This window comes from Aulonocara stuartgranti, assembly GCF_965226115.1.
Source record: "Aulonocara stuartgranti genome assembly, chromosome: 12".
In the NCBI taxonomy this organism is placed as follows: domain Eukaryota; kingdom Metazoa; phylum Chordata; class Actinopteri; order Cichliformes; family Cichlidae; genus Aulonocara; species Aulonocara stuartgranti.
The window spans coordinates 34,122,781-34,148,529 of record NC_138948.1 but is presented as its reverse complement, the minus strand read 5'-3'; the positions used below and the strand labels follow the sequence as shown (position 1 = coordinate 34,148,529).

General features: G+C 42.6%; 1 protein-coding gene across 2 annotated transcripts in view; it reads left to right on the top strand.

Moving 5' to 3' along the window:
• The window catches only part of sema4c (sema domain, immunoglobulin domain (Ig), transmembrane domain (TM) and short cytoplasmic domain, (semaphorin) 4C), a 113,000-nt gene extending 87,736 nt beyond the window's left edge, over window positions 1-25,264 (top strand). For both annotated transcript variants that reach the window (XM_082555961.1, XM_082555962.1), the window contains exons 9-17: window positions 304-455; window positions 4,206-4,381; window positions 9,107-9,251; window positions 9,672-9,885; window positions 14,771-14,886; window positions 17,377-17,534; window positions 18,678-18,769; window positions 19,020-21,594; window positions 24,024-25,264. In XM_082555961.1, coding sequence (XP_082412087.1) covers window positions 304-455; window positions 4,206-4,381; window positions 9,107-9,251; window positions 9,672-9,885; window positions 14,771-14,886; window positions 17,377-17,534; window positions 18,678-18,769; window positions 19,020-19,915 — 1,949 coding nt within the window. In that variant the 3' untranslated portion in view covers window positions 19,916-21,594; window positions 24,024-25,264. The remainder of the gene's footprint in view (window positions 1-303; window positions 456-4,205; window positions 4,382-9,106; window positions 9,252-9,671; window positions 9,886-14,770; window positions 14,887-17,376; window positions 17,535-18,677; window positions 18,770-19,019; window positions 21,595-24,023) is intronic.
• Window positions 25,265-25,749: the final 485 nt, after the last annotated feature.

Sequence of the window (25,749 nt, the reverse complement as noted above, 5' to 3'; positions counted from 1 at the left end):
GGAGTACAATCTGAGAAACAGAACGGTGTCTAGAGAAAGTAAAAACGCGCATGCACGCAAACACACGCAAAATGGACCATTAACAAAAAGAGACACAGAGAGTAAAAATGGCCAAGAAGAAGAAGAGCGATGACAGAAAATGACAGAAGACAAAGAGGTGAGAAAGGGTGTCAGGGAATGAAATAGAGGTGTCAAGCTTTTGTGCTTACACCTGTTTTTGTTGTGATTCAGTCCTGCAGGGCGAGGCTGTCTCCGTGTTTCCATGTAAATATCTGATTCTGATTGTGTGTGTTGCATGTGCAGAGCCTGACTTTGTGGGCTCAGCCCTGGTGAGGGAGAGCAGCGGCAGTAAAGAGGGCGACGACGACAAGATCTACTTCTTCTTTACCGAGCGAGCCATGGAGCTGGATTGCGACACCGAGCCCAACGTGGCCAGGGTGGCTCGCGTCTGCAAGGTAACGCCTGACGCAGCGGATAATCAAAACGGATCCCAGAACAGATTCAATTAAGAATCTCCTAGTAGCGCCTTAACCTGGAACCTGTGGGCGTTTATTAATTGGGAAAAACACAAACTCATTCAAACAGTAATCAATCTGTAAGTGCACAGGGACGGATTTGACTGCAGAATTGTAGTTTCATGCACACTTGACTGGAAATCAGCTGTTTTCCATTTTCTCCAGCTGTTTTGGCAGCTGTTTCTGAGCACTTAATAATGTGAGGCAGCACTTGCTAACAGTTACAGGCTTCAGCTGGAGGCGCCCATATAAGGAAGCAACCAACAGAATTGATTGAAATGATAAACAGCATATAGAGTAAATACATCGACTATGCAGAGTTTTCCTTATAGGTACAAATTGGAAAGTAAGTCTCTCCTGGTTGTTCACTCAGATGCATTAGCAACTCGCCACTCCTCCTAGCAAAGCAGTGATGAAAGATTTATACCTCCACAATACCCTTAACCCAACCTTGTCAAATAAAGAGTAGTGGTCAAATCTCATCAATGACTCCACAGCAGCTCATGTTGTCATTGGTGCAGCATTTAAACTGATAATTAATTATGATTAAATTTATGTAATAAAACCTGTTCACATTGATTTTGTCATTAGTTGCCTTTACCAAGGACTATACTCACAAACTACAATGAGCCTGAAGGTAACAGCGCATGGATCAGTGTTAGATATCGTTAGCTTCATAGCATAATTGCCTAAGTCATTTGAGTAAGTCAATGACTTAGGCACTTATGCTATGAAGCTAACGATATATTGCTAACATTAGCTAATTAGCGCTTGTCTTTGCTTTGATAATGAAGAATTTCTTGTCACAGTGTCACAGAATTAGTGACTCAGATAGACCACTTTCTCGGGTATATATCTGCAACTGCTCATTAATGACAATTATCTAGTCAGCTAGTCACATTGGAGCAATTCAGCGCATTCAGGCATGTTGGCATGGCCGAGACGACCTGCTGAAGTTCAATTTGAGCATCAGAATGGAGAAGAAGGATGATTTAGGTAACTCTAAGCATGGCGTGGTTGCTGCAGCGAGACCGGGTGGTCTGAGCATGTCCATCCCTTTACGACCACAGTGTCTCAAAATCCAAATGGCCACCTTTGGGATGTGGTGGAGATTCTCATCATGGATGTGCAGCCGAAAACTTTGCAGCAACTGTGTGATGCTGTCGTGTCAACAAAGAATGTTTCCAGTATCTTGTCGTTGAAGAGTTAGGGCAGTTCTGAGTGCAGAAGGGGCTCCAACCAAGTACTACTAAGGTATAACTAATAGAGTATCTGGAGAATAAGTATTTGGCTGCCTGTTTTTTTTTTTATATGCTTTCATCCCGATGGCGCTGTGTTTGTATCACAAGACCTAAACATTATAAAAGAAGAAGTGAGTCAGAACTGCCTTTGTAATGACTAAAAACCAGAGTGGATGCTGTATGAAGATCACAAGTGCCCAGATTTTGCAGTTTGTTCACATATCTGTTTATCTTCTAGAACTGCTTTCACAACACAAAACTGAGCGCACACAAATGAGTAGCGAGATAACGTGGGAACCACATCTGTTTACTTAAATGAACTTTTTCTTTAGAGGCTTAAAAGCTCAGTAGCAATCATAAAACCTCCAGCTCAAGCATCAAGAGCACATTTAGTCAATGCCAAACCTCCCAAGCAACCGGCATACAAGTTTGAATTAAACAGCATTGCTCTGTTCATGTGCATTTGAAGTTTTCATGATCATATGAACATGTTCTGCTATAAAAATACTGAAAAAACCCACAACGTCTGCACAAAGCCAGCTGTCGCGTGTTTTTGTAACAAGAGCAACAGAACTTCAGCTCACTGCCAGTTTACTAACAATGTGCTACACCGAGACAGTTGCACTGACATAGATGTATTTGGTAATTAATGCATTAATTTGCTTAATGAATGGCCTCATTAGGACAACTGATTAGGTTTGATACACCACAGTGATTATGGCCAGACACAGACAGAGGTGATTTCTGCTATGAGGCGAGTCGACGAGAGTTGAGACGTTCAGTTACCGTTACAGAAGTAGAGTGTCACGTTACACTTACTTATGCTGCCATGTAATCTTAGCATCTTTTAAACCAGGCAAACTATAAAAGCTGGAGACAGATTGCTAATAGTCGATGGAGATGTATGTAATTTAGTGTTGAATATATGCTCTGGTTTATGGGAAGCGCCCTTTAATGTCTGCGAGGATGAACAATAAAGCTCTCTGAATGAAATCAGAAACAGATGCTGTTACATGATGTGTACTACAGCAATGAATAATTCAGCACATTCTGCTTATACCCCTATTACAGCAGGAGCACAATATCTATGTCTCATTGCTATAAAATGAGCATTTTTGTGTTTTCCTTTTTCTTTTTTTCACATCTGCAATCACTGAGGACAATAAAAATGAGAGGAATGAGGCAAATGCGTCTCTTTTGTGCCCACAGAGCAATACAGAAATAGACCGCTCGTCAATATAGATTCCATTTTTATTGTAAAAGTTAATATTGTTAGTGCCTTTATCTTCAATTTTCTCGGGTAGACCTGAACGTCTCAGGCTATAAAAGCTCTTTCAGATCCTTTTTTCAACATCACAGAAGCTCAGTCAGCCAACTGATGTGAAAAAAATTTCGTATGTATATTCAGAGTAATTACAGTGTATTTACTCGGATGATATTTGGCTTTTGTGGGGTGAAGGCGAGGCCAATGAAATGCAGAATTCGTGGCAGCCTAACAGGAAGGAGAGAGAGAGGCCAGCCAGCTCAAAGCGAGCCACACAATACTTTGTCACGGTAGAGTTTTGGTGTGTCTAAGAACTAAAACGTATTCAGTGTTGTGTGTGTAACAGTGGGCACCATTTGGTAACCATGGCGATACTTCTACATTCAGCATGTGACTGTGGGGCTTTTACCCGGATAAGAAAGCAGAGGGCTGCTGTGTTGGTATCCTCTGTTAAGATCGTTAAATAGACACAGTAATCATCCCACAGTATTTCCACTGCTTCTGCAGACTTGTTATTAATTATCATGTACAATCGCTTAATAACAATCAATAGGAGTCGTTTCTTGATAAGCTGCTGGAGCCATCAGAGAACCTGCGTACATACAGGGAGTGCTATACTAAAGTAAAGAAGTAAAGTTTAGTATTTAAAACTAAAATTCAAGAATATATATATTTTTTATTTCAAACAGTTAAAAAAAACAACTCTTTGGTTTTAATCAGCTACTTGATTAAATATCAAGTGGAAACTGAAAAATCCTCTCTGAACATGTTTTAAAACGATTAAAAATAAAGTACTCTCTTTCATCGGATCAGGTCAGATCGAGTCTTTTAATCTTTGAATCTTTGAATTTCTATTAAGAAAAGAAATGCCATTGTCGGTGTACGTGCACTGAAGTTTTCACATCACATCAGCTGGATCTGAACTAGGCAAAGCAAGTATGCTGTCACAAAGTGACTGCAGTGCTTAGTCTTCTTAAAACGAGATTAAATGTTTCTTGCTTCAGAAAACAAATATGAAATCCGTCCACTGGTCCCAAACCTTGCTGTTATTCGTATTAAGTCGTATTTATGTTTATATTAAAGTGTTACTGAATGCAAACGGTGGGTTAAAAAAATAAGCATTAAAAAAATCCTAAAATAATAATCGTTAGTCATAAATAAGATTTGATTTGTGCTCTCTCTCAGGGCGATCTGGGTGGAACCAGGACCCTGCAGAAGAAGTGGACCACCTTCCAGAAAGCCCGGCTGGAGTGCTCCCTCCCAGAGCGTCACGTCTATTTCAACAACCTGAGAGCCGTCTTCACCCTGCCGGGGCAGGACTGGCGGGGGACCACCTTCTACGGCATCTTCCACGCTCAGTGGTAAGTCGGAACGACAGCGGTGCAAAAGAGACCGCAGACATCACTTTGTTTCAAACTAAAACCCAAATAGATGTAAGTTAATTGCCACATATGCTATCAGCTGTCATCTGCCAACCTGTCAGCCTCTTACTCAAACCAATGGTCACTCTGAGAGGATGGCTCTAATTATGTACTTTGCGTGATTAGGTATTTCCTGCGTAATGAGGCCTTTAGCTGACATTAATGTGAGTTACTTTGAGAGAATACGAGTTGAGTGTCCCTGAAAATGTTTTACTGCTTTTATTAGAGATTAAACGTCTCGTGGTTTTAATTTAGCTTTGAACAATGGTGGGTGCATTTTCCAAACATATTACATCAGCTTGTCGAGCATTCATTTTCACGGCAAGACAAAGGTCTTTAAAATCATGCATGACTCCAAAGTGATCGGTCCAATCAAAGTATTTATATATCTTGTTTTAGCAACTGCTTTATTTTATAGGAGCAGAAATCCACCCTGAGTAAATCAGATGTCTCGTGAACACACCGTGCTGTTGTCCACTCGCTGCTGTTCCATTTCAAACACAGTGGGATGAAAATTAAGTCATTTTGAGCGCAATAATTAAACTACAAACTGTTAATTAAAAGGGTGTTGACAGTCATGATTCAGCTGTGAGAAGTTACTCCAGCATTATTAGCGGAGTAAAGACGGCTGTTTGTTGGGCATCACGGCAGCGTGTTAATGAGCTACTAATCAACAAAGAAACTGGAGCGAGGGCGGAAGGTTGTCCTCAGAAAGTTGGAAACGTTCTCTGTCTCCAGGCAGCGCCCTTTGATGTGAGTCTTTTGTGCTCTTCAGTAAGATATCATATCGCAAACTGAACCGGCTTTGAACTTCCAGCTTTGTTTCTTGCTCGGAGTTCCTTCTGCTGCTTGAAAAGAAAAAAAGAGCCTAATCCCCTCGTTCTTTCTGTGTGTGACTTGCTGGGGTTTCCTTAAAGCCCCCTGGCTTTGATAGAGATAACATTAAGATAATTGGACATTATGTAAATGATGACTCGGGAGCTCAAGCCATAATGTGACTGAATAGGGCTGCGTTTTAACTCGCTAAGACATCGGCGCTGTCCTTTGGTTGTGACGTTGACCTTATAAACCCGCAGCTCTGTCACACATTAACAGGAGGAGCACTGTTCTGAAATGGAAGAGGACATCGCATCATATGACTTCATGAACTCGGCCTTTCAGAAAACAAAACACACATTGCAAAGAAAAAATGGAGAGAGCGTTTAAAGCTAAATAGCAATAGCTGTAAACAGAGGTGTGGACTCGAGTCACATGACTTGGACTCGAGTCAGACTCGAGTCATTAATTTTATGACTTTAGACTTGACTTGAAATAATGTTCTAAGACTTGTGACTTGACTTGGACTTTTACACCAATGACTTGGGACTTGAATTGGACTTGAACCGGTTTACTTGAAAAGACTTGATATTTTACCCCAAATATAAAATTTAACATGCATATTATATAGAGATTGAAAATGTGACGTCATTCACGGGTAGAACCGCAAAGGATTCTGGGAACTCGTGGCAAGCGGTACTAGCGCACGCAGGCTTTCAATTGAAATCAGTCACACAGCGATAAAAAGAAACACAAAAATGTCAAGAAGCTGTTGTATTATTAACTGCAATAGCCGGTCGCATGACAGCCACGGGAAGCCGACGGGTAAAGAGATCGGTTGTTATCGGATTACGTCGTTGAAGAGAAATTGTTCGAGCCGTGTTTCCGAAGTAACAAAGACGCGACGGATGGCCTGGATCATTCAAAGATCAAATATAACGTCCCAGAACACTCCAGCTCACAGGTTAGTCTGCTCCAAGCATTTACACGAAGGTCAGTGTTTTTTAGTAGTTAATACGTCATTTTCATAACATAATTGGTGATATAGGTTACAAGCAAGTCTGGCGCTGAACAGAAATTGTCGCGCTATGCTCCTTTATTTATTGTGTTTATTGTGCATAAATAGTGAATTGTCCTGACACAATATTGCGTTTCGCTTCTGTTATTATGGTACACTGACAAAAACATATACTTTTATTCACAGGATAAAACAGGTTTTTTGTATCACTAATTGCCCAGTACGATTACAGCATACAGTATTATTGTCACTGCTACATTTCTGTGATGCTACCAGAAATTATTTCCACTACTAATTAATTACCGTTGAGCTCAAAGGTCCTATTAATAAACGGTTAACGAATGTGTATTTATGACGACGATTTGTGAGACTGGTAAACTTATGATACGTACGATGGTCTTTCGTTCTACACGGTGCATTTCAAGGTCCTGTACCCATCCGTCGGTAAACTGTACCTGGGCTTGTTGCAGTGACCGGAAGTTACTAAACTTCATGAGTGTATGCACTCACTCCAAGAAGCGTATAATTATAAATATGCATATAAATATGCTACGATGAGATAGCTGACTTCATCTAACTAGCAAATGTTGTCCAGGCTACGTTGGTGATACAGTTTTTTTTAATGTGTATATTTTTGTCATGCGATTTTAAAGCTGGTCCTACAACCGCATCCAAGAATAACATGCAGCTTATCTCAGAACTGTCGGTGAAAATTATTCTTGGAGCTAGGTTTAATTGAGCTGCATTTTAAAGAGGTGCAATTTCACAATTTGTGTATATTTTCTAAGTTCACTATTTTGTCATGTGTTGAGAAAAACACAGATTTTAAAATTACATGGTCTAATATTTACATTTAGCATAACTGCAACATTATTTTTTCGTTGTTTTTTTTTTAAAGACTCGAAAGGACTTGAAATTCAAAGTTTCAGACTTGTGACTTGACTCGGACTTTTACACCAGTGACTTGAGACTCGACTCTGACTTGCCTGACATTACTTGAGACTTGACTTGAGACTTGAGGATAAAGACTTGAGACTTACTTGAGACTTGCAAAACAATGACTTGGTCCCACCTCTGGCTGTAAATTCGGACTTTGCTACTTTTCTGACTTGCTCAAACTTGCTCTGCATCTAAAGGTCAAAGGTCACTCTTTCGAGGATGCCGATGTTCACATTTTGGACAGAGACGACAGATGGTTTGAAAGAGGAGTGAAAGAAGCCGTCTATGTCCACTGTGAACGACCATCTTTGAACAGAGGGCGGGGCTTACAACACCAACTGTCTGCCATCTATAATCCAGTTTTGAGATCCCTTCTCTGGCGCCTTAACGCCCACTCGCACCCTGGGTCATTTGACCTCAGTAAATCGCATCATAGGGTGGGGCCAGGTTTCACAGCGGGTTCACCCAAAACCTTTGATTGTGGCCATGTCCACACTAATACGTTTTTGTTTGGAAACGCATGTTTTTCTCTCCGTTTTTGCCTTCCGTCCACACTGAGATGGCGTTTTTGGTCAAAGAAAACGCAGCGTTTTGAAAAACCTCTCCACAGCGGATACATTTGAAAACGCCGTTTTCACGTCGCAGTGTGGACCGCGACACCCGGAGCCTTTTTGAAAACGATGACGTATTCTAGTCAAATGATGCAGTCATGTGACCAATTAAACAAAGACAGCGGAGGGCATTATACAGCAGTTGTTTTGTTTGCTCTCAATTTTGACAGCCCTATTAAAGATTAATATCAGTTTGTACATGCTCCAGATAGCACTTTTGCAACTTTGTACTTTTGTCTTACTCGCAGCAACAACTCCTCATTGTCTGGCCGATTAAAAAAACTCAGTCATTTTCCAAAGAGCCGGAAAGTAAATAAACAGCAGACAGAAATGACACAGGTTGAATTGTCTTACATTTCACTCATGCGTAATACAGGAACGTAGCGTTTTCGATGGTTGCAGTGTGGATGAACAACTGGTCGGAAACGCTTGAAAACAATAGTGTGGAGCGTTTTTAAACGAAAATGCTGTTTTCAAATTGATCCGGATTAGTGTAGCCGTTTTCACACCTTGGATCACGTGATTAGGTAGAGGATCAATAGGGGGTGCAGGACCCTTTTGGGGACACTCCCACAGGGCTTAAATTTGTTTAGAACTGAAGAAGCTTCTCGGATGAGAGGTGAAACGTCTTCAAGGAAACTTAAAGAAGTCCAGACGCTTTTCTTTCCAAGCTCCTTAGATTGCTCACAGTTATATGCCTGTCTGTCAGTGCCTCAGTTTGAGAGTGGAATTAAAAAACGAGTGGAGGGGGTAGTTTCATTCCGGTGAATGAGCATGGAAATTAAAGATATTCGTGAGATATCAAGTAAAAGTATAATTTAATGTGTCTGTGTCAGACGTCAATACCCAATTTGAGTCCCACTTGGATGTCTGAAAATGTGTTGGGGAAAAAAAAAATTTTGAAGAGCTCCCGAATCCCCGACCTCACCATTAAATGAAATGCATTTCCTGAGTCACGGCACTAATTGATGGATTTCACTGGCGTATGAAGGAACCCTCGTACATGTGCATCAATTTGTGCCTCACCATGGAAACAGTGGAGATGTGTCAACAAATCAGTTTTAGACCATACATTTAATATCTATTTACTACATTGTGATTACCGGGAGGGTCGTTTAAAAGCAGCACGCTTCACTGCCTGGTATTTTTGGATTCTGCTATTTTTAAACGTACATGTTCACATCCTGTTGAGTGTGTCTCGCTGACTTGTACGACAGGTAATTTGTCTCGATTATTACTGCCACACATCACCGATTCCCCCATGTTGCTGCCATGTTCCAGGGGTGACGTGGACGTGTCAGCTGTGTGTCAGTACCAGATAAGTAACGTGAAGGAGGTGTTCAAAGGGTCCTACAAGGAGTACAGAGAGGCGTCCCAGAGGTGGGGACGCTACACGGGTTCTGTCCCCACACCGCGGCCGGGATCGGTAAGAAACTGCCCATGTCAATGTTTAAATTTTTGATCAAGTTGTAGACAGCTTCACAGAGCAGGAAAATAGTCGCTATGGGATAGTTAAGGAGGGAGGGAAAATGGGTGATGTGGCGTAGCTTGGAGGCCAAGGACATAATGATCCAGCGCCACAGGAAAGGAAGGAGAGGAAGGGGTGTTAGCAGGCGGAGGTGAGAGCCAGTACGAAGCAAAACTGAAGAAGAGGAAGGGGTGGAGGGAGGGCACTGGTTTGTAAGCCAGTTAACCGTGCCAACCTGTATCAGCTGCAGCTAAGAAGTTTCCTCCTCTTCCTCTTTCTCCTTCCTGGCCCTCTTACTTTCTCCTCATATCCTTCTCCCTTCCTTTCCCCGCTTCATTTCCCTCCCCTGTCCCTCCTTCTTTTCTCTCTTTACTGCAGTGTATAACCAACTCAGACAGGGAGAACGGCTACAACAGCTCCCTGCAGCTGCCTGACGCCACGCTCAACTTTGCCAAGAAGCACCCTCTGATGGAGGACAAAGCTCTGGGCCGCCTCCTGCTGCTCACCAAGGGCGTCAACTTCACGAGGCTGGCGGTGGATCGTGTCAGCGCCCTGGACCAGAGGCCGTACAACATGCTCTTCATCGGCACAGGTAATGAATCGTGATGCTGGCATGGGTGTTTGGCTAAAACACTGATGTTTTTATTGGGGGGAAAACGCATCACCAATCCTGTACACTCCCTCCTCAGAGCCTATTCCCACTGCTCAACTGTTTACACTGCACACACTTCTCCCATCCCTGGCACTTCAACATGAAAACTCTGATTGCTTCCATTGCTACACTTAAACTGAAGCAATAATTCAAGTCTTTTAATGCCCCCTACCCCTCCAGCGACTTCTCGGCTGCTTTCAGCGCTTCCACTTCAACTGTCACTTCAGCTAATTTTTGCTCTTTAACTAACGGCCCGAATGCTGTGACATTTCAACTAGGGCTGCTCAATTAATCGAATTTTAATCACGATTACGATCTGGGCTTTCAACGATCATTAAAAATGACTGAGCCGATTATTAGCCCCACCCTCATTTATCCGCGACACCTTAAAGGCCGGTCCGTGAAAATATTGTCGGGCATAAACCGGTCCGTGGCGCAAAAAAGGTTGGAGACCGCTGATTAAGAGGACCCGAGGGAAGCTCGGAAAGCTAAGCAGAAGTTATTTGGAGAGGAGAGTGACTGCTGTTGGTTGAAAAGAGAGGTAAAAAAACTTCAGTGGTGTTGCACACTATTTTATATTATTTTTTTAAAGTCATTGTTAACCCTTTAAAGCCGGTCAGAGCAGCACGCTCCGTGTTGTGTAACTATTTTTAAATCCCTGTAGAACCGGAACCGTGTAAGCTAGCGCAATAATTTGTTTTGCATATGAAACCGGAGGAGTTGTACTTACATCTGATGCCATCAGCTTGTCCTCGGTCATGGTTTCGTTCCACATATAGCTTTGCAAAAATTGCATAAAAAGCGCTTGCAGGAACAAAAACATAATATTCCAGAAACACGCTTTGCCGATCCATCAGCTGTTCGTAACACTTCCCACAGTGAAATGATGCACATGCTGTTTTCTTTGCAAATTTGCATCATAGGATTGTTTTTTGTTTTTCCTGCAGTATATAAAAACTGTATCTCCAAAATAAAACTATGAAGACACTCAAAATAAATTTCCTGTTGTTGTAAACTATTTTTTGCAACTTTATTGTATTTAAAGTTTTGAGGGATAAACCTCTTAAATTTCTCCAAGTAGAAATATATGTAAACAAAACAAAAGCGATTTTCAATATTTTTTGTAGTTTATTGCACTTTTTTGCAATTTATGTAATTACTATGGACTTAATGCATACATATTATTAAAATATGGGCTATAACAGTTGTATTGATGTATAGCAACTTGAAATGCTCCCACAAATGGCACTACAGCATGTAAAAAAAATAATATGAGCTCTGGTGGACTTGGTTCTATAGTACCCGTTGCCTACTGGTGGTGGTCAGAGGGCCCGGTGGCGCCAGTGTCAGCCAGCCTCGCCTCTGTCAGTGCGCCCCGGGGTGGCTGTGGCTACAATGTAGCTTGCCATCACCAGTGTGTGAATGTGTGTGTGAATGGGTGGATGACTGGATATGTAAAGCGCTTTGGGGTCCTTAGGGACTAGTAAAGCGCTATATAAATACAGGCCATTTACCATTTACCATTTAGGTCTTAAAGGGTTAAATAAATATCGTCAAATAATCGTGATCTCAATTTCAGTGAAAATATTCGTGATTATCATTTTTGCCATAATCGAGCAGCCCTAATTTCAACTGCAGTCGCTGCTTCCATTCCCACTGACACGACTATTCACAGCTCGCCGCCCGTCTCCGCTCACTGCGGCGCTAGAGGCCAAGAGAGCATCTTGCTCTGGAGCTTCAAAAAGAAAAAAGGCGATAAAGTTGAATCATCGTCTTTAAGCAGACTGCACAGTGTTCATGATTTATGATGTTTCTGTTATTTTTTTGACCCCCATCTGTAGAGATGGGGTGTTCTCAGCGGGCCGGTGAAAATATATGACATGCATAGAGTGTTTGTCATAGAGATAAGAGCTTACAGGTCGTGGCAGCACAGAGGAACAGGTACTGGCATAAGGTACGGTAGCACGAAAACAACATGCCATCTGGCCAGACTTTAGCTGAGTTTCAATTAGGGGCTAGATTTGCATGCTGAGATCTGTCTTCATGCATCAAAGGAAACGTCTACACACCCGCGACTTAATTAATATCTCCAGTCAGTAGCCATTGGGCCCATACGCAGGTGTCCTGTTTTGGATCAGAAATCAGCCCGCCCTCCCGGAGCCTTAATCCTGGATAATACACATCTAATAGCGGATTCCAGGGAATGTGAATTTGAATGCAGCCCATCTCATGAATGGAAAGACTCCCCTACTTATCATTCAGATCACTGCAGAGACAGAGTGACTGGGACAACACTGACAGTGTGACAACAGCGGACTCGGGGCTTCTCTGCTGGCAGGCGGTGAGGCCAGCCCGGACACACACATGGCCGCTGCTGCTGCGACACAAACACACACACGCGCGGGCGCTAGCACCTTGCTAATGGACACACACAGATATGCACACTCACACTCTCTGAGGCAAGTGCAGTCATCCCCGCTTGTCGTGCTTCACGGCACAAACTCAACGGGGCCCTTGGCAGACGTGCGCTCGCAGTGCCAATTGGGCTGCGGGCTTGATTAGCTATTAGCGACGGCATAGCGACAGCTGATGTGAAAAAAAAGAGAGAGAGAGAGAGAGGAGGAGAAGTGCTTGACAACACTGTTTTTAAACGGGGGGGAAAACAGGCTGTGGGATTGAGGGATTAGCCGACACTGGTCTGTGACGGCGTGAGAGGCGAGTGCGGTGATATGCCTTCTGCTTGCTATGCCTGTATGTGTATTTCCATCTCTCAAACCCCCCTCTGGCTGCTGGGTTAGCTTTTCGCATTATCTGTGACAGTCTCGTAATCAAGAGGACCTAAGAAGAAAGCGCATGTCAGCACGTAACACACACACGCACGCACACACACACACACACACACACACACACATCAAGGTCACCCCACCAGCTGTGCCTGAAATACCTTTCATCACCAGGGATCTAAACTTGTTCACAATGCCCTACATGAAAGGAGCACAGGATCTCCTCTTCCTCTTCCTCCAGCATCAGCTCCCCACACACCACTTAAAAAAAATAAAATAAAACCTCTTCAAATGCTGTTACCCGAGGTGTTGAAGGGCCAGGAGCACCTCCAGTCTTTTAAATTCATCTGTAGTTTGTTGCTGAGCTGGAGCTCAGTACGGCAGATGGATGTTCCAGCAAGAAGATTTCCTTTTCGTGACCTTTTCAATCACAAATTGATGTCGATGAAAACGATTGATGACACTCTGGCTTTGCGCATTAGTGATGCACGTTTTTCTGTTGGAGGGAACTTTCTACTCGTCTTCTGTTGCTTTTTTTTCCAGCCAATATTTTTAAATTTAAAATTTAAAGCCTGCATATATCTTAAGGTTTTCAAAAAAAATGTTCTGCACAGCCTTTGCACCAAACACCAAACCAAACAGATTTGCACGACAGCTTTGCACCTGCAGGTTCACATGCTAGCTAACACCAAATTGGACCAAACTGAAAGCTGATGCTGAAGGCAGGCAATCTCGTGAGGGAGAGGTGTGGGACTGAGAACTTCATTACTGAGTGAAAAGAGAGGCCCGTGTATCCATTTGCTGCGAGACAGTATCAGTTCTCAAAGAATATATATGTGTCAGGTTTTTTCTTACACAGTCTACACAATAGCAGACAGGAAACAGGCAGAAAGTTACTCAACTGGAAAGAAGCATACCTCAGAATCGAAGTGTTTAAACCAGAACTACAGGAGGCTGTAAAAGCAGCCGAAACAATTATGATACTTCCAACATCTCCATGAAAAAAATAAAAAGGGGATGTTGCAATATAACAGCCTTATGATCGCGTACTTTGTAGTTAAAAGTGTAGTTAAAGTGCACAATTTTGTTGACTGGTCAACAAAACCTTCACATGCGCAAAGTTACACTTGAAGATAATGCAGGCCTTGCATTTTGTATTCAGTTAAAATATGTCGGTATTGTATACATGTCTGACCCTTGGCGTGATGCTGATGTGTGGCCCGTAGCGAAGCTGGCCTTGTTTTGAGTCACACCAGGAAAAGCCCAGGTGTAATTAATAACACCACTTAGAGCTGCACTGAGGTCAGCTGCTCCATTTACGGCCTCTCTCTATTTGTATACCGGCTCTTCAGCACATCAGAGGGGCAAGGACATATGATCAGTGGTGTTAGTTTAGTTTTACCTGTTTTGGGGGGGGGTTCTTGCCACAGCAAGAAAAAAAAATGCCATAAAACCTTAACTGTTGCCTTGCTAGCTTTTCAGACACTCAGCATGAACCAGGAGCAGTTGAGCAACACACTCACTGTGTCTTTGGCAATCAATAGTTCATGAAAAAAGTGTTTGCTGCATAGGTTATATTTTTGCAGCTTGTGCTTTAATATTTAAATTGTTGGCACCAAAGGAGTGCCTGTACATTACCATATTTCATCATTAATATTTAAATGAGCTCCTGTGCGTGTGCGTGTATGTGTGTGTGTGAATATATTAGGATGTCAAATGTTGTGCAGTCACAGGTGATTGTGTGCTGATCATTAATATTTAAACTGATGGCTATGCAGTGACAGGTGCATGGGGTAATTTACTGTAACATATCGCTATGGTACAAATGAACTGGAGCGCTGGCGCAGGTTTATTTTTGTAAATATTTGCCAAAATTGTATGATTCATATTTAAATTCCCTGCTTTGCTGTCAAAGGTGTGCTGGGTGTTCTGTGTTGCAACAAAAGTGCACCAAAGTAAACTCGATTGAAAACTGCCATGTGAATAGGACAGAAGTAAAGTGAGCTCAAATCTTCTTCGTCTTCTTCCTCTCTGTGCTGCAGCGGAGGGCTGGCTGCAGAGGGTGGTGATCCTGGGTTCAGAGGCCCACGTGATAGAGGAGATCCAGCTGTTTGAAACGGCCCAGCCAGTCGACAGCCTGACCATCTCCCACGCCAAGGTAAGAAAACAACAACAGGATGTGTTTCAGTTGTTGCTGTTTTTACACGTGAACGTCCATTCACACAGCCCAGAGAGACCGCTGACATGTGAAGTGAAGAAAAGGGATGAACTCACGCCAAATCACAACAACAGTTTCCTCAATGTGCTTTATATTGTAAGATAAAGACCCTACAATCACACAGAGAAAACAGGGAAAATCCCAACAACCATGGCAACTGTTTGTGGGTGAGATATATTAACAAGGGAACACTTTGTCTTCTAAGTTAACGTGTTAGAAGCAGGAAAAAAGGTGCAAGTTTAAAGATTTGAGTTTGACAAGGGTCAGACTGTGATGGCTGCCCGACTGGGATGAAACATCTCCAGAACTGCAGCTTTTGTGAGGTATCTATCCAAATGGCTCACTGATAGACACGGGGAGCAAAGGCCGGCGCCTGTGGTCCAATCCAACAGACGAGCTACTGCAACTCAAGTTGCAGAAAACTGATGGAAAGACATCAGTATGCACAATGCACCACACTTTGTTGTGTATGGGGCTGCATGGCCAAAGAGCAGTCACGGTGCCCATGAAACCCAAACTAGGAATAAAACAGCACATCTTGACCATCTCTGGCTTAGCTGTGTCCAGTCCTACTTAAACCCTTAAAAATAAAAGAGTTACTAAATGCTGTGCAGTCATATTTATGTTAGCGATAGCCGCTCACACTGTGAAACTGTGTTTCCTGCAAGGCATTCAGAGTACTACACTCGTGTTGCACGCATGAAACATGCTGGTAGTTTGAGTGTTGCTCGAAGCATCTGACACCTTCCTCAGCCCCAAGCCGTTAACTCATCGGTATGTGAAGTGGGCGTTAATATTAATGTAGGATACAGCCCCTTAATTGGAAAGGTGTGGAGGAAAAATGTTTTTAGGTGTTGCCACATGCCGCGCGCTCGCTGGAACACGCTGACACCTCGAATCGCTCCGGTGCCCCTTTAAAACACTCGGCTTTCATTTAGTTCAGACTCAGATTTAGATTAAAAACATGCCTTCAAGGACCAGTGTGTTGGATGCAGTAGCACAAATGAAAGACAGTATGCACAGTTAGTATTCAGTCCACCTGTAGCTTCCTTTTCTGTCTCTTTAGAATCTCTTCATATCGTATCAATTAGCATCTCTGAATTAAAATGGAAAAAGCAAAAAAATAAATTCTAAATTTTGCCGATACAGCAGCAACCAAAATGAGGACACGACCTATGCAAACTACTCTTTGATCATTATCCTTGTTTATGGAGTTGTTCTCTAAGCCTGCCTTATGATGTCCTTCAACAAGGCAACAACTTCATAACAAGCATTTGAATAAAGTCGTATAATGGCCCTATTTTTTAAATAGCTTATTGGTAAGCTGTTGTATAAAGTAGAAAACACTCCAGCAATTTACACAATATATGTTGTCACTTTGATTTGTGGGACAGCGTTCCCAAAGGAGGGGAAAAAAGGATGCACAGAAGCATCTTTCCATAGCATTGATAGATTTCAACCTGCTCTAACTGTGGCTCCCATGCACATATTTCTGTGTTTCACCACAACCAGGGAGTGTGTCCTCTGCTTCAGAGCAGGCTGCTATGTCTTCACAGTATCCCCGAATGGACCAAGCAGAAAGACTCTAGCAGCGCCTTTAGCGAAGTGACGTCTACATTTGGTTCTGTTGCACACTTGGAAAGCAGGTGTCTCGATACATAAAGAAAGTCAGAACAGACCACATTTAATTCACCTCCTCTTTTACTCTACTATTTGAATTTGAACTTTCATCTGTTTCCATGGCACCACACACTCCTAGGTGTATTGTTTTCTGTCTTTGCGAGAGATGAGAAATCTTAATGGTCTCTTGGGGATGGGGGCTACAAAGTTCCTTTTTGTTTTGGGAATCTCCTGTCTGGTTGCTCTCTCTTCGTGTGATCACATTCCTTCAGTGTGCTTTTTGAATCTGCTTTCCCTCTTTGTTGTCTCATCATTTGCTCATTGGTATCCAGTGGAGGCAGTGCTGCTTTGTCTTGTGATGATTTGTTGCCTGATGAATCTGAAAGTCTCTTCCCAAATAACAGTCATTCCAATCCTTCACCACAGCGGGGAATTGAACCCTTGGCCCTTCTGTTTTCTCGGCTTCTCTGAGCTGTCATCGGAGCCTGTGTGCTGACGGCTGCTGTGTCCCCGCAGCTCTACAGCAGCGCGTCCGTCGATCGATGGCCTTCCGACAGGGCGTTCCCTAAAGCTTCGTGCTTATCTCATTAATGCTGGCTTAGCTGCGATCAGACATTTTATAACAGCATTTTGCGAAAAGAGTGCAAACCAGATTGGATTTGGAGGGGGGGGTCAGTGTTATTGTAATTGAGAGTGATTATCCCATTATCTCCTCTAACCCCTAACTGAGTCACTCTCTCCCTCTCTCTCTGTTTATCTTTCTTCTGGATCTGGACTTTGTCTTCTTCTTCTCTTTCTGCCTCTCTGTAGAAGTACTTGTACATCGGATCTCGTTCTGAGGTTCTCCAGCTGCCCTTGGCCAACTGCAGCCGCTATCAGTCTCAGCCAGACTGTCTGCTCGCCCGGGATCCCTACTGCGCCTGGGACAGCGAGGGTAGGGCCTGCGTCCGCATCGACCTCCACCGAGGGTGAGACTAGTACCTATGTACACCCATCCATCCACACTATACTGAAAAAATTATTTGCTTTAAAGGAATCTGCTGATGTACAAATGTTAGACAAGCATCTGAATCACCCCTGAAACAAAATGTACCCCTTTAACTGTTTCACTAATTGGAATATTCCAGTGCCTGATTTCATTTATCCAATCATCATTATCTAATGATGATTGGATCTATCTTCCACTTCACTGCTCTAAATTATAATTAATAAGGAAAACGATCATATCTTTTTTCCACTGATTCATCTCAACAGCACCGCCAGTCCAGTCAACTAGTGACATGGCTCTAATTTACGCTCTTAAGAAAAGTTCAAGCTGGTTATATCCCTTTGTGACGAGTCGGTACGGCATCTGACACCAGCCAGTTACACTTCCTCTCATCTCAGCTCGCCTCGGGTACTCGTGTCGTGTTAAGTCTGTGTTTGTCCCAGATTTGCAAGTGTGTCTCTGCGCACCTTGCAAATCATCTCCTCTCATCAGGAATCTGTCAAGGAACCGGCAGCTAAAAAGTCTCCAGAGACTCAAAAACTGCTTAGTAATCATGCATCACAGTAACTGTGAGTCGGCAAAAGAACTCAGTGTATATGAACTCAACAGAACTATAAAGAACTTTGTTTTTATGATGTGGTTGAGTTTGCTTGCACTGATTTCTTTTATTTAATCATCACGTCTTTAGTTAAAGAAACTTGGAAATAACGATACAGGGCTCTAATGACTGCTGCCTTTTTACATCCTTTAGTGTTTTTGACACTGATCGATCTAGAAATAAAAAAAATAAAAATAAAAACTACTACGAATCCTATTACTACAGAGATTCCTTCATTTGCCAGTGAAATGCATAAATCCTATAAAATAAAATTTTTAGACTTTCAGCCTGAAGCTGTGAGGTAACCTTGGCTTTCTGTACTGTTACAGTTTTATTTTATTTCTACTGAAATATCTGTCTGATTAAATGCATTTTGTTGTTAAAGTGTTGGAAAAACTATTTTTCTGTGCATTTTTTATTGATTCCCCTTATTCTGTGCATGTTTCTTCCGCTACTAAAATGTTCTCGGTTCCTTATTGCAACATTATTAATCTTCCTCTCTGCTTTCTGCCCTCTTCTCTCCAGGTCCACCTCCTCCCTCTCACAGGACCTCATGCTGGAGAGGTTCAACCGGGGAAAAGCCAAGTTTGATAAGCCGGTTTCCATCCCCAGCCCTGGTGAGTGTGGCGCTGACACCTCTCTAGTGGCCCCTTGTGGGAATTGATTGTCAGTGTAGGAGCAAATCAGCAGCAAGTAAAGGGAATGGACTCAGCGAGTACATTTGAACTGAGCTGAATAAATTGAATTAAGCACAGGAGAGCTGGCTAGTGCAGAATATGAAATGGATTTATTATGGATGACACTTAACCCCCACTCTTGTCTCCTCTTCCCTGCACCCTCTGCCCCTCCTCCACCTCTCCTACGCAGAGCACTCCCGTCTCAGGAACGTCACCGTTGTGGTGGGCTCTGACATGGTGCTGCCCTGCCAGCTGGTCTCCAACTTGGCTCAGCCTTGTTGGGTTCTCAACGACCGTGAGCTTCAGCTGGGTGATCCGGAGGCAGGAGGGCCGCGCTTCGACCGGACCCTCAAAGCTCTCATCATCCCTGAAGCGGGCCAGTTGCAAGCGGGCCGCTACATCTGCTACTCTGAGGAGCAGGGAGTCAAGTTTCAGACAGAACGCTACCAGGTGGCAGTGGTAGCCAGCGCTCCAGTCTTCATGGAAGCACGGGCTCCGGACAGCAGCATGGGCCTCTTCTGGGTGCTGGTCATCACGCTCGGAGCAGCGTGCCTGCTGCTTCTCGTCGTAGCTCTGTACCTGCGCAGGAGGCTGAAGCTGGCCCTGGGAAAGGGAGTAGACATGAAGCCTCTCGAGAGCACCCTCGTATACCCCATCACCCTGCCTAAGGAGCCGCCCACCTTTGTGCCTAGCAAGATGCCCACGGATGAAGACCGCTTCTGGGAGACAGGTGCCAACTACTATTATTCAGACGGCTCCCTGAAGATCGTTCCCGGTCATGCCCTGGGGCCCAACAGTGTCAGCAGCACGGCGTCGCCCAGCGCCATACCCGGCCAGCCCATCCACTCCCCCAGCCGTCTCAGCCTCACAAACATCAGAGGCTCCGGTAGCAACGGCTACATCCGCCTCAACCTGAGCACAGCAGGGGAGGAAAGGGCTAGCGGGACTGGTGCTGGGGGAGGTGGGCTGGGAGGCCTCGGCATGGGTGGGAACGACTACTCCAGCCCCTTCAAGGAAGAGCTGAGACGCACCCTGCAGCAGAGAAGCGTGCTACCCGACGCCAACCCGGAGGAGTCGTCGGTGTAGGCCCGTCCTCCTCCGTCTCCATTCCCCGAGTTTGAAAAAAAAAAAAAACAACCAACCTACCTCTGTCCTTTCGAGGATGCCTGCTCTCTCTCTCTCTCTCTCTCTCTCTTGCAACAACATGCTGTCAATTCCCCCGCGCTCTCTCTCACTCCCTCTTTCTCGCTCCACCAATGGCTGTTTGGCTCACTGTAGACATTTATAGCACACAGCATGTTAAATATACACACTCATACACTGTGTTCGAGCGACATGAACTCTTCTAATTATTGTGTTTTGGACAACATGCAGTCATGGTTGTGGCTTTTTCTGCTTCCACTGTGAAACCGCCACTTGTGTACATTGTGTATTTAAGAAGAAAAAAAAAAGACGAACGCAGGGGAGAACACCTCGAGCACGGAAATCAAACAAATGGCGTTACCTGTTCTCAGAAGGGCACATTTCTTCTACAAAGAGCGGACCAAGCGAAGCGTTTTGCCCCAGTTCTCAAACCACTTGACAAACGACAAGGACAACTAACTGGAAATATTGAACTGATTCTCTGTCTTTCTGCTCCTTTGAGACTTTTACAGCTTACTGCACTTAAAGACTGGAAGCGTGTCTTCCCTTTTTTTGTATTAGTGAGCCGAGAGTGTGCGAGCAGTTGAAAAAAAGCCTAATCTCTAAGCAAGACGACAATCATGTCCCCGAGCTTTGTACGGGATGGAAAGGAGAGAGGAGAGAGAGAGAAAGACAAAGAGAAGAAATTCAATGGAAAAAGACGTTTTTTAAATATTTTTTGTTGAATGAAGGACAGTCTCTCGAGACAGTTTGTATTTTCGCCCCTTCCACACCTTGTATTTACCACCCGAGAAAGACTTCGATCTCTTCCTTTTTGATTTGATGTGATGACCGTTGCTTTGAATTAAGACATTTCTCGTTATTCGTTTGCTCTGGAAATACGGCAGTGTTCAAATAGTCATCGGCGACTAACGGCTCCCCACTTTTGAATGACAATGCGAGGAAAAGCTCCTGGCGTTACATTACTCCTCGCACGGCCCTGCATGGCGACCTTCAAACACACCTTCAAGTCCACTATACTTCAAGTGCACTCCATATGACATTTATTAAGAGTCACAGAGTGTGACAGATAGGTGTTTTGGTTGCACTTTTTTTTTCTGTGGAAGCTTGTGCAAAGGCTATTTGCATTCAGCTCATAGCAGCTGAGCAGTAATTGCACACTTGATTTCAAATCGAAGTTGACGTGAAGACATTTGGCACGGAGAATGTAGCTGAGCCCTCGCTGTTGCGACCGCTGTGGATGTCTCAATAAGTGCTTTATATTCAATGTATTTGGTGAGGGTGGTAACTTGCACTGCCAAGAAAGAAACTACCCCTCCCACACACACTTTTACACACACACAGACACACTCACAGTCCTCTGAATCCCAACCATCCTGGACTACAGTGTGTTTGTGATGGATCCTTAAACCCCCTTGAAACCCCTCTCCCTGTTACCGACGCCCAGAGACGGACCCGGAGCTACTGTGGACTTATACAGACGGAGAATAATGTAAAACACGACGACATGAAGAGAACACACACACACACACTCATACATACAGTGTTGATGGACAGACTGAATGAACTTGTACCGACAAACACGTGGCTCCAGACAGAAAGTGGCCAGAAACCAGTGAAAGGTATTGTTGCACTTAATTAAATCCATGAAAGCAGATTTAAGAAATGTCATAGCCATAAACGATTTCCAGTTCAGAGTTTTAGCACTTGCTGCTGCTCAGTGTAGTGTTGCAAATTATTTAGTTTATTTATTTGGCTTCTCTGACACTTCGGTTGCCCAGAGTGTCTCTTAAAGGAGTAATTCAACATTTTGGGAAATTCACTTAAGGTGCTTTCAAACATGCTCTCCTTACTATTAAAGAAGCCCTGTTATACTGTTTTCCCAAAGCAGTGCTTATATTCATGAATTCTACTGAAGTAACTTTTGATGATTCACAGTTCAAAGTCCTTATTTATCTCAAACTGCTTTATACTCCTTCACATTTTCCCAAACAGTCATGTAGGCTGGTTTGGAGATGGGCCAGTTCTGGCCCCCGGGCTTTACGTTTGACACCCGTGTCTTTTATATACACTGACCAAGTGTGGACGTGTTTAACATGAGCACCCACCATAGTAACAGTATTCCTGTGACCAAAAACACTGAAAAGTACAGTAATCTTCACTGTTTACTTATGGTGAAAGTCTAAACACACAAGATCACCTCACAACCGTGTACCAATCTAAGAGATTGATGAACCCAATATGGTCACTGTCTGAAAAGGGTTTTATTAAATAACTGAGATACCGCTTTCACATCTGTCTGTTAATTATGATGCTGAAAGCAGGCCAACTGTAAATACACAAATGCCAAGTGCAGCCCAAAAATATGAAACTGGAACATCTTGAGCTTGAATCTGTTTTACACTTTCTTTGACAGAAAGTTAATAATGCATTAAAGGCCAAACTAGTTATTTCTTTACTGAACTGATGGATCTAGCTACCATGATGGTTCTCACCAGTTTGCAAACACATTTTGCTAACTTTTTTAAGAAATGTGATTAGCTGTTAAATTTTTGGAAAGTGCTAACAATGCTAATGCTGACTAATGCTAATCAAGCTACATTTGTAGATTTTATATCCAAGCACAGGCACACAGACTCCTGTACTACACAGTAGACCAATACGTGGCACCAACACCACAAACTCATTTAAGAGGTTTGGTGACTCGAATTAGCAGAAGTGAGGCCTAGAAAACAGCAGCTAGCTACAGGCCTTAACAAAATCCCAATAGATGAGTTATGAATAGCTTTAGACCCTCTACAGTTGTTGTCATGGGAGAGTCTATACTCAGAGGTCAAAAACTTTTTTTATATCCTTAGAGGAAATGCACTTTAGCACTGGCTTTGTTTTTCCAGTGCAAAGTTTGCCACTTAGCCTTTGAGATAAACAAAACTGACCAAAAAGTTGGGAAATTCTTGTAAGCATGAGCGCAGTCAGTCTGCTTTGTGATAAATAAAGCACAACTTCTGTTATGGGTTTCATAATTGCCTCAAAGCAAACAACTGAACTTCCACTGCTAAAGTTGTAAACAGTAATAGTCCATTAGCAAAGACCATTTTAACAGACGTCACAGGTGTTACTGGCCACATTAATTAACAACCCGTACCCGAATAGAACAGATCCTTTAATTAGTTTAATTAGTAACAACTGTACTTAGTTTCTATTTCATGCCAAATATTTCAAGACCAATGTCATAGTATGACTACAGTATAAGAATAGTTACCGACCTGAGGCCCGGCCTGGTTTAGCCCAATAAGCAGCTATTTATCATTTATCATGAGATTTGGTTCTCATGTAGTGACTTTTCTTTAACTTTACTGGACGCCACTAGCGCCATCATCATGTAAAAATTTGCATATGTCCAATGTCAAAAAGGTCTATCCATCCCATTTTACCAGCTTGTGTGTTTTTTTCCCATCAAAGCTGTCCTTGTGTGCTCTTTTATGCAAGTCTTGAAGTGCAGGTGCACCTGAAAAGCTTTCTCCCTGGCAAAAGATAAGAAAGGGGGCCACACACAGCCTGAAGCTTGTGGCAAGAGCATTTTATTAAAGAGAAAATCCTCCAGTGTGACAGCCATCAAAATAAGCTGACCCAAGGAAGGTCTTCCTGCCTAAAATCTCTGTTTCAAAACCTCTGCTGTACTTGCAAGTTTGAGGGTCTTTTCATTTCAGCCTCCTGCTCAGAATAGACAACTAACTACATAACTACATATCATTAATCGTTGGAAGTTTTCATATCCCATAAGTTTTAGCACGAAGCCAAAGCTCATATTATCATATTATTGAATTTTCCAAAAGATCGCGTTGCCCAAAATACGATGTGTTCCACGCTGATGTAATGATGTCCAAAAAAAATATTCTGACATACTTTCTGTTCCACTTCCAAGCAAACTTTGAAGCATAGCCAACAATAGATCAGATCGTGGCAAAGTCATATTGTGCATAACTTTTTTAGCTGTTTGCTGTTACTCACTCTACATGTTTTTGTCCTCCCTTTGTGCTCTGTCCATCAGGGGGTGGCTTTTATTTTTGGGACATGTCTGTCGGGACCAGCGGAGCACAGCAAGAAAGAAGGGGACGGACAAAAAAATGTGTTTTTGCCCCTCTGTGTACAGAGCCTTGAGAGAGATGTAGAATATTAATATGATCCCAAGGTTGAAGAGGTAGTCGACCATCAGCACTCCATCCTAGTGTTGCATGATTCTCTGCAAGTGGACTGTACATCTTTGATATGATCATCCTTGTACATCATTTTGTTTGATCATTTTTGGACTTTTACAGACACTAATATTGTGCAACACTAATGCTCTCTTTGAAAAAAGAAAAGAAAAAATATTTCTGGTTTTATGGCTCAAGAGTTGTACAGGATTTCATTGCTGCATTTCAACATGTTTACCTTTTCTAAGCCTCTTCACCTTTTGGAAAAGCCAAAGTAGACTGCAATTGCTTTTGTTCTTGTTGAAATATTGATTTAATTCAATTGCAGATTGATATTTAAGTATCAGCAGTCCGTCCAGTTTGCTGAATTGAGCTGATATCTGCGACCTTTCATATTTTATCTACAGCTAAATTTCCCCCGGAGCAAAATGAAAAAGAAGACATGAGACTGATGAACTTCCTGTTTACATGTCAGTCATTTATCTGCTGAATTTCTTATCTCCTAACTTAATGAAAGACTGAATGATGTACCAAAACTATTATTTAATTTTTTAGCTCCTGAAAGCCAAATAAATAGTGGTGGATCAGGAGCAGATCTGTGATTAAAAACAATATGTCAACATTATAGTATTAAATTCCCAAAAGCCAAAAGCTAAGAACACATTATCTCTTTACACTGGTACTTGGTTATGTCTTAATATTTCTCCTTTTTTTTAACAATTAGAATTTTATTTAATATAACATGTTGCAAAAACTAAAAAGATAACAGGTCTCAGGCTTGGAAAAAAATGCATGTGTAGTGTATTTTATGTACATTTCTTCACTTCCAGTGCATTTGTCTGCTTGTAATATTTTCTCTCACACGAGGCTTTAAGTTCTGCTGTTTTCATGCTTTATCATTTGGATTATTCTGTTACCACCCAAGGTTTAGTTTGTCCCATTTTTGCTTTTCTGTTATTGGTTTATTATGTTTGTTTTTAAAGTATGTTAAGTAACTTATTTCATTTGTAAAAACATGTTGATATTTATTACCATTGTACATATGTCCTTATTTTTTATATGTGTATAGACATACACAAATAAAGATAGAGATCTACTGGAGGTGTGCGAGCTGGTTTGTTGGGTGGGGAGGGTCAATTACAAAAACCTTTATTAAGTAGCATCTAATGTACATTTTCTGTTTTCTTACGCTTTTTTTATGAACATATCCTACATCAGCCATTCCCAGACTTGAGAGTGCTTTGGCCCATTTAAAAACCAGGAAATCCCATGTGGCCCACCCAATCTTTAATCTTCACTCTTATCAACATAAAACAGAGTGAGAGAGTGATTCCACGAACATTTTGATTAAAAAAACATATCACAAGCTGTTGACTATAAATTGCTAATGATACCCAGTCATATGCAAAGTGTGAAGGCCAATGTGTGGCCCACCTGCCACTGGGACACTTACATACATAAACAGTTGCATAAATAAATGCATAACTGTACATACTTGTGAGTAATTTCAATCTGAATTTCTGTTATTACTGCAGCCTACCTATAATACTTTCAACCCACATTTTGGGGATCACTGCACTG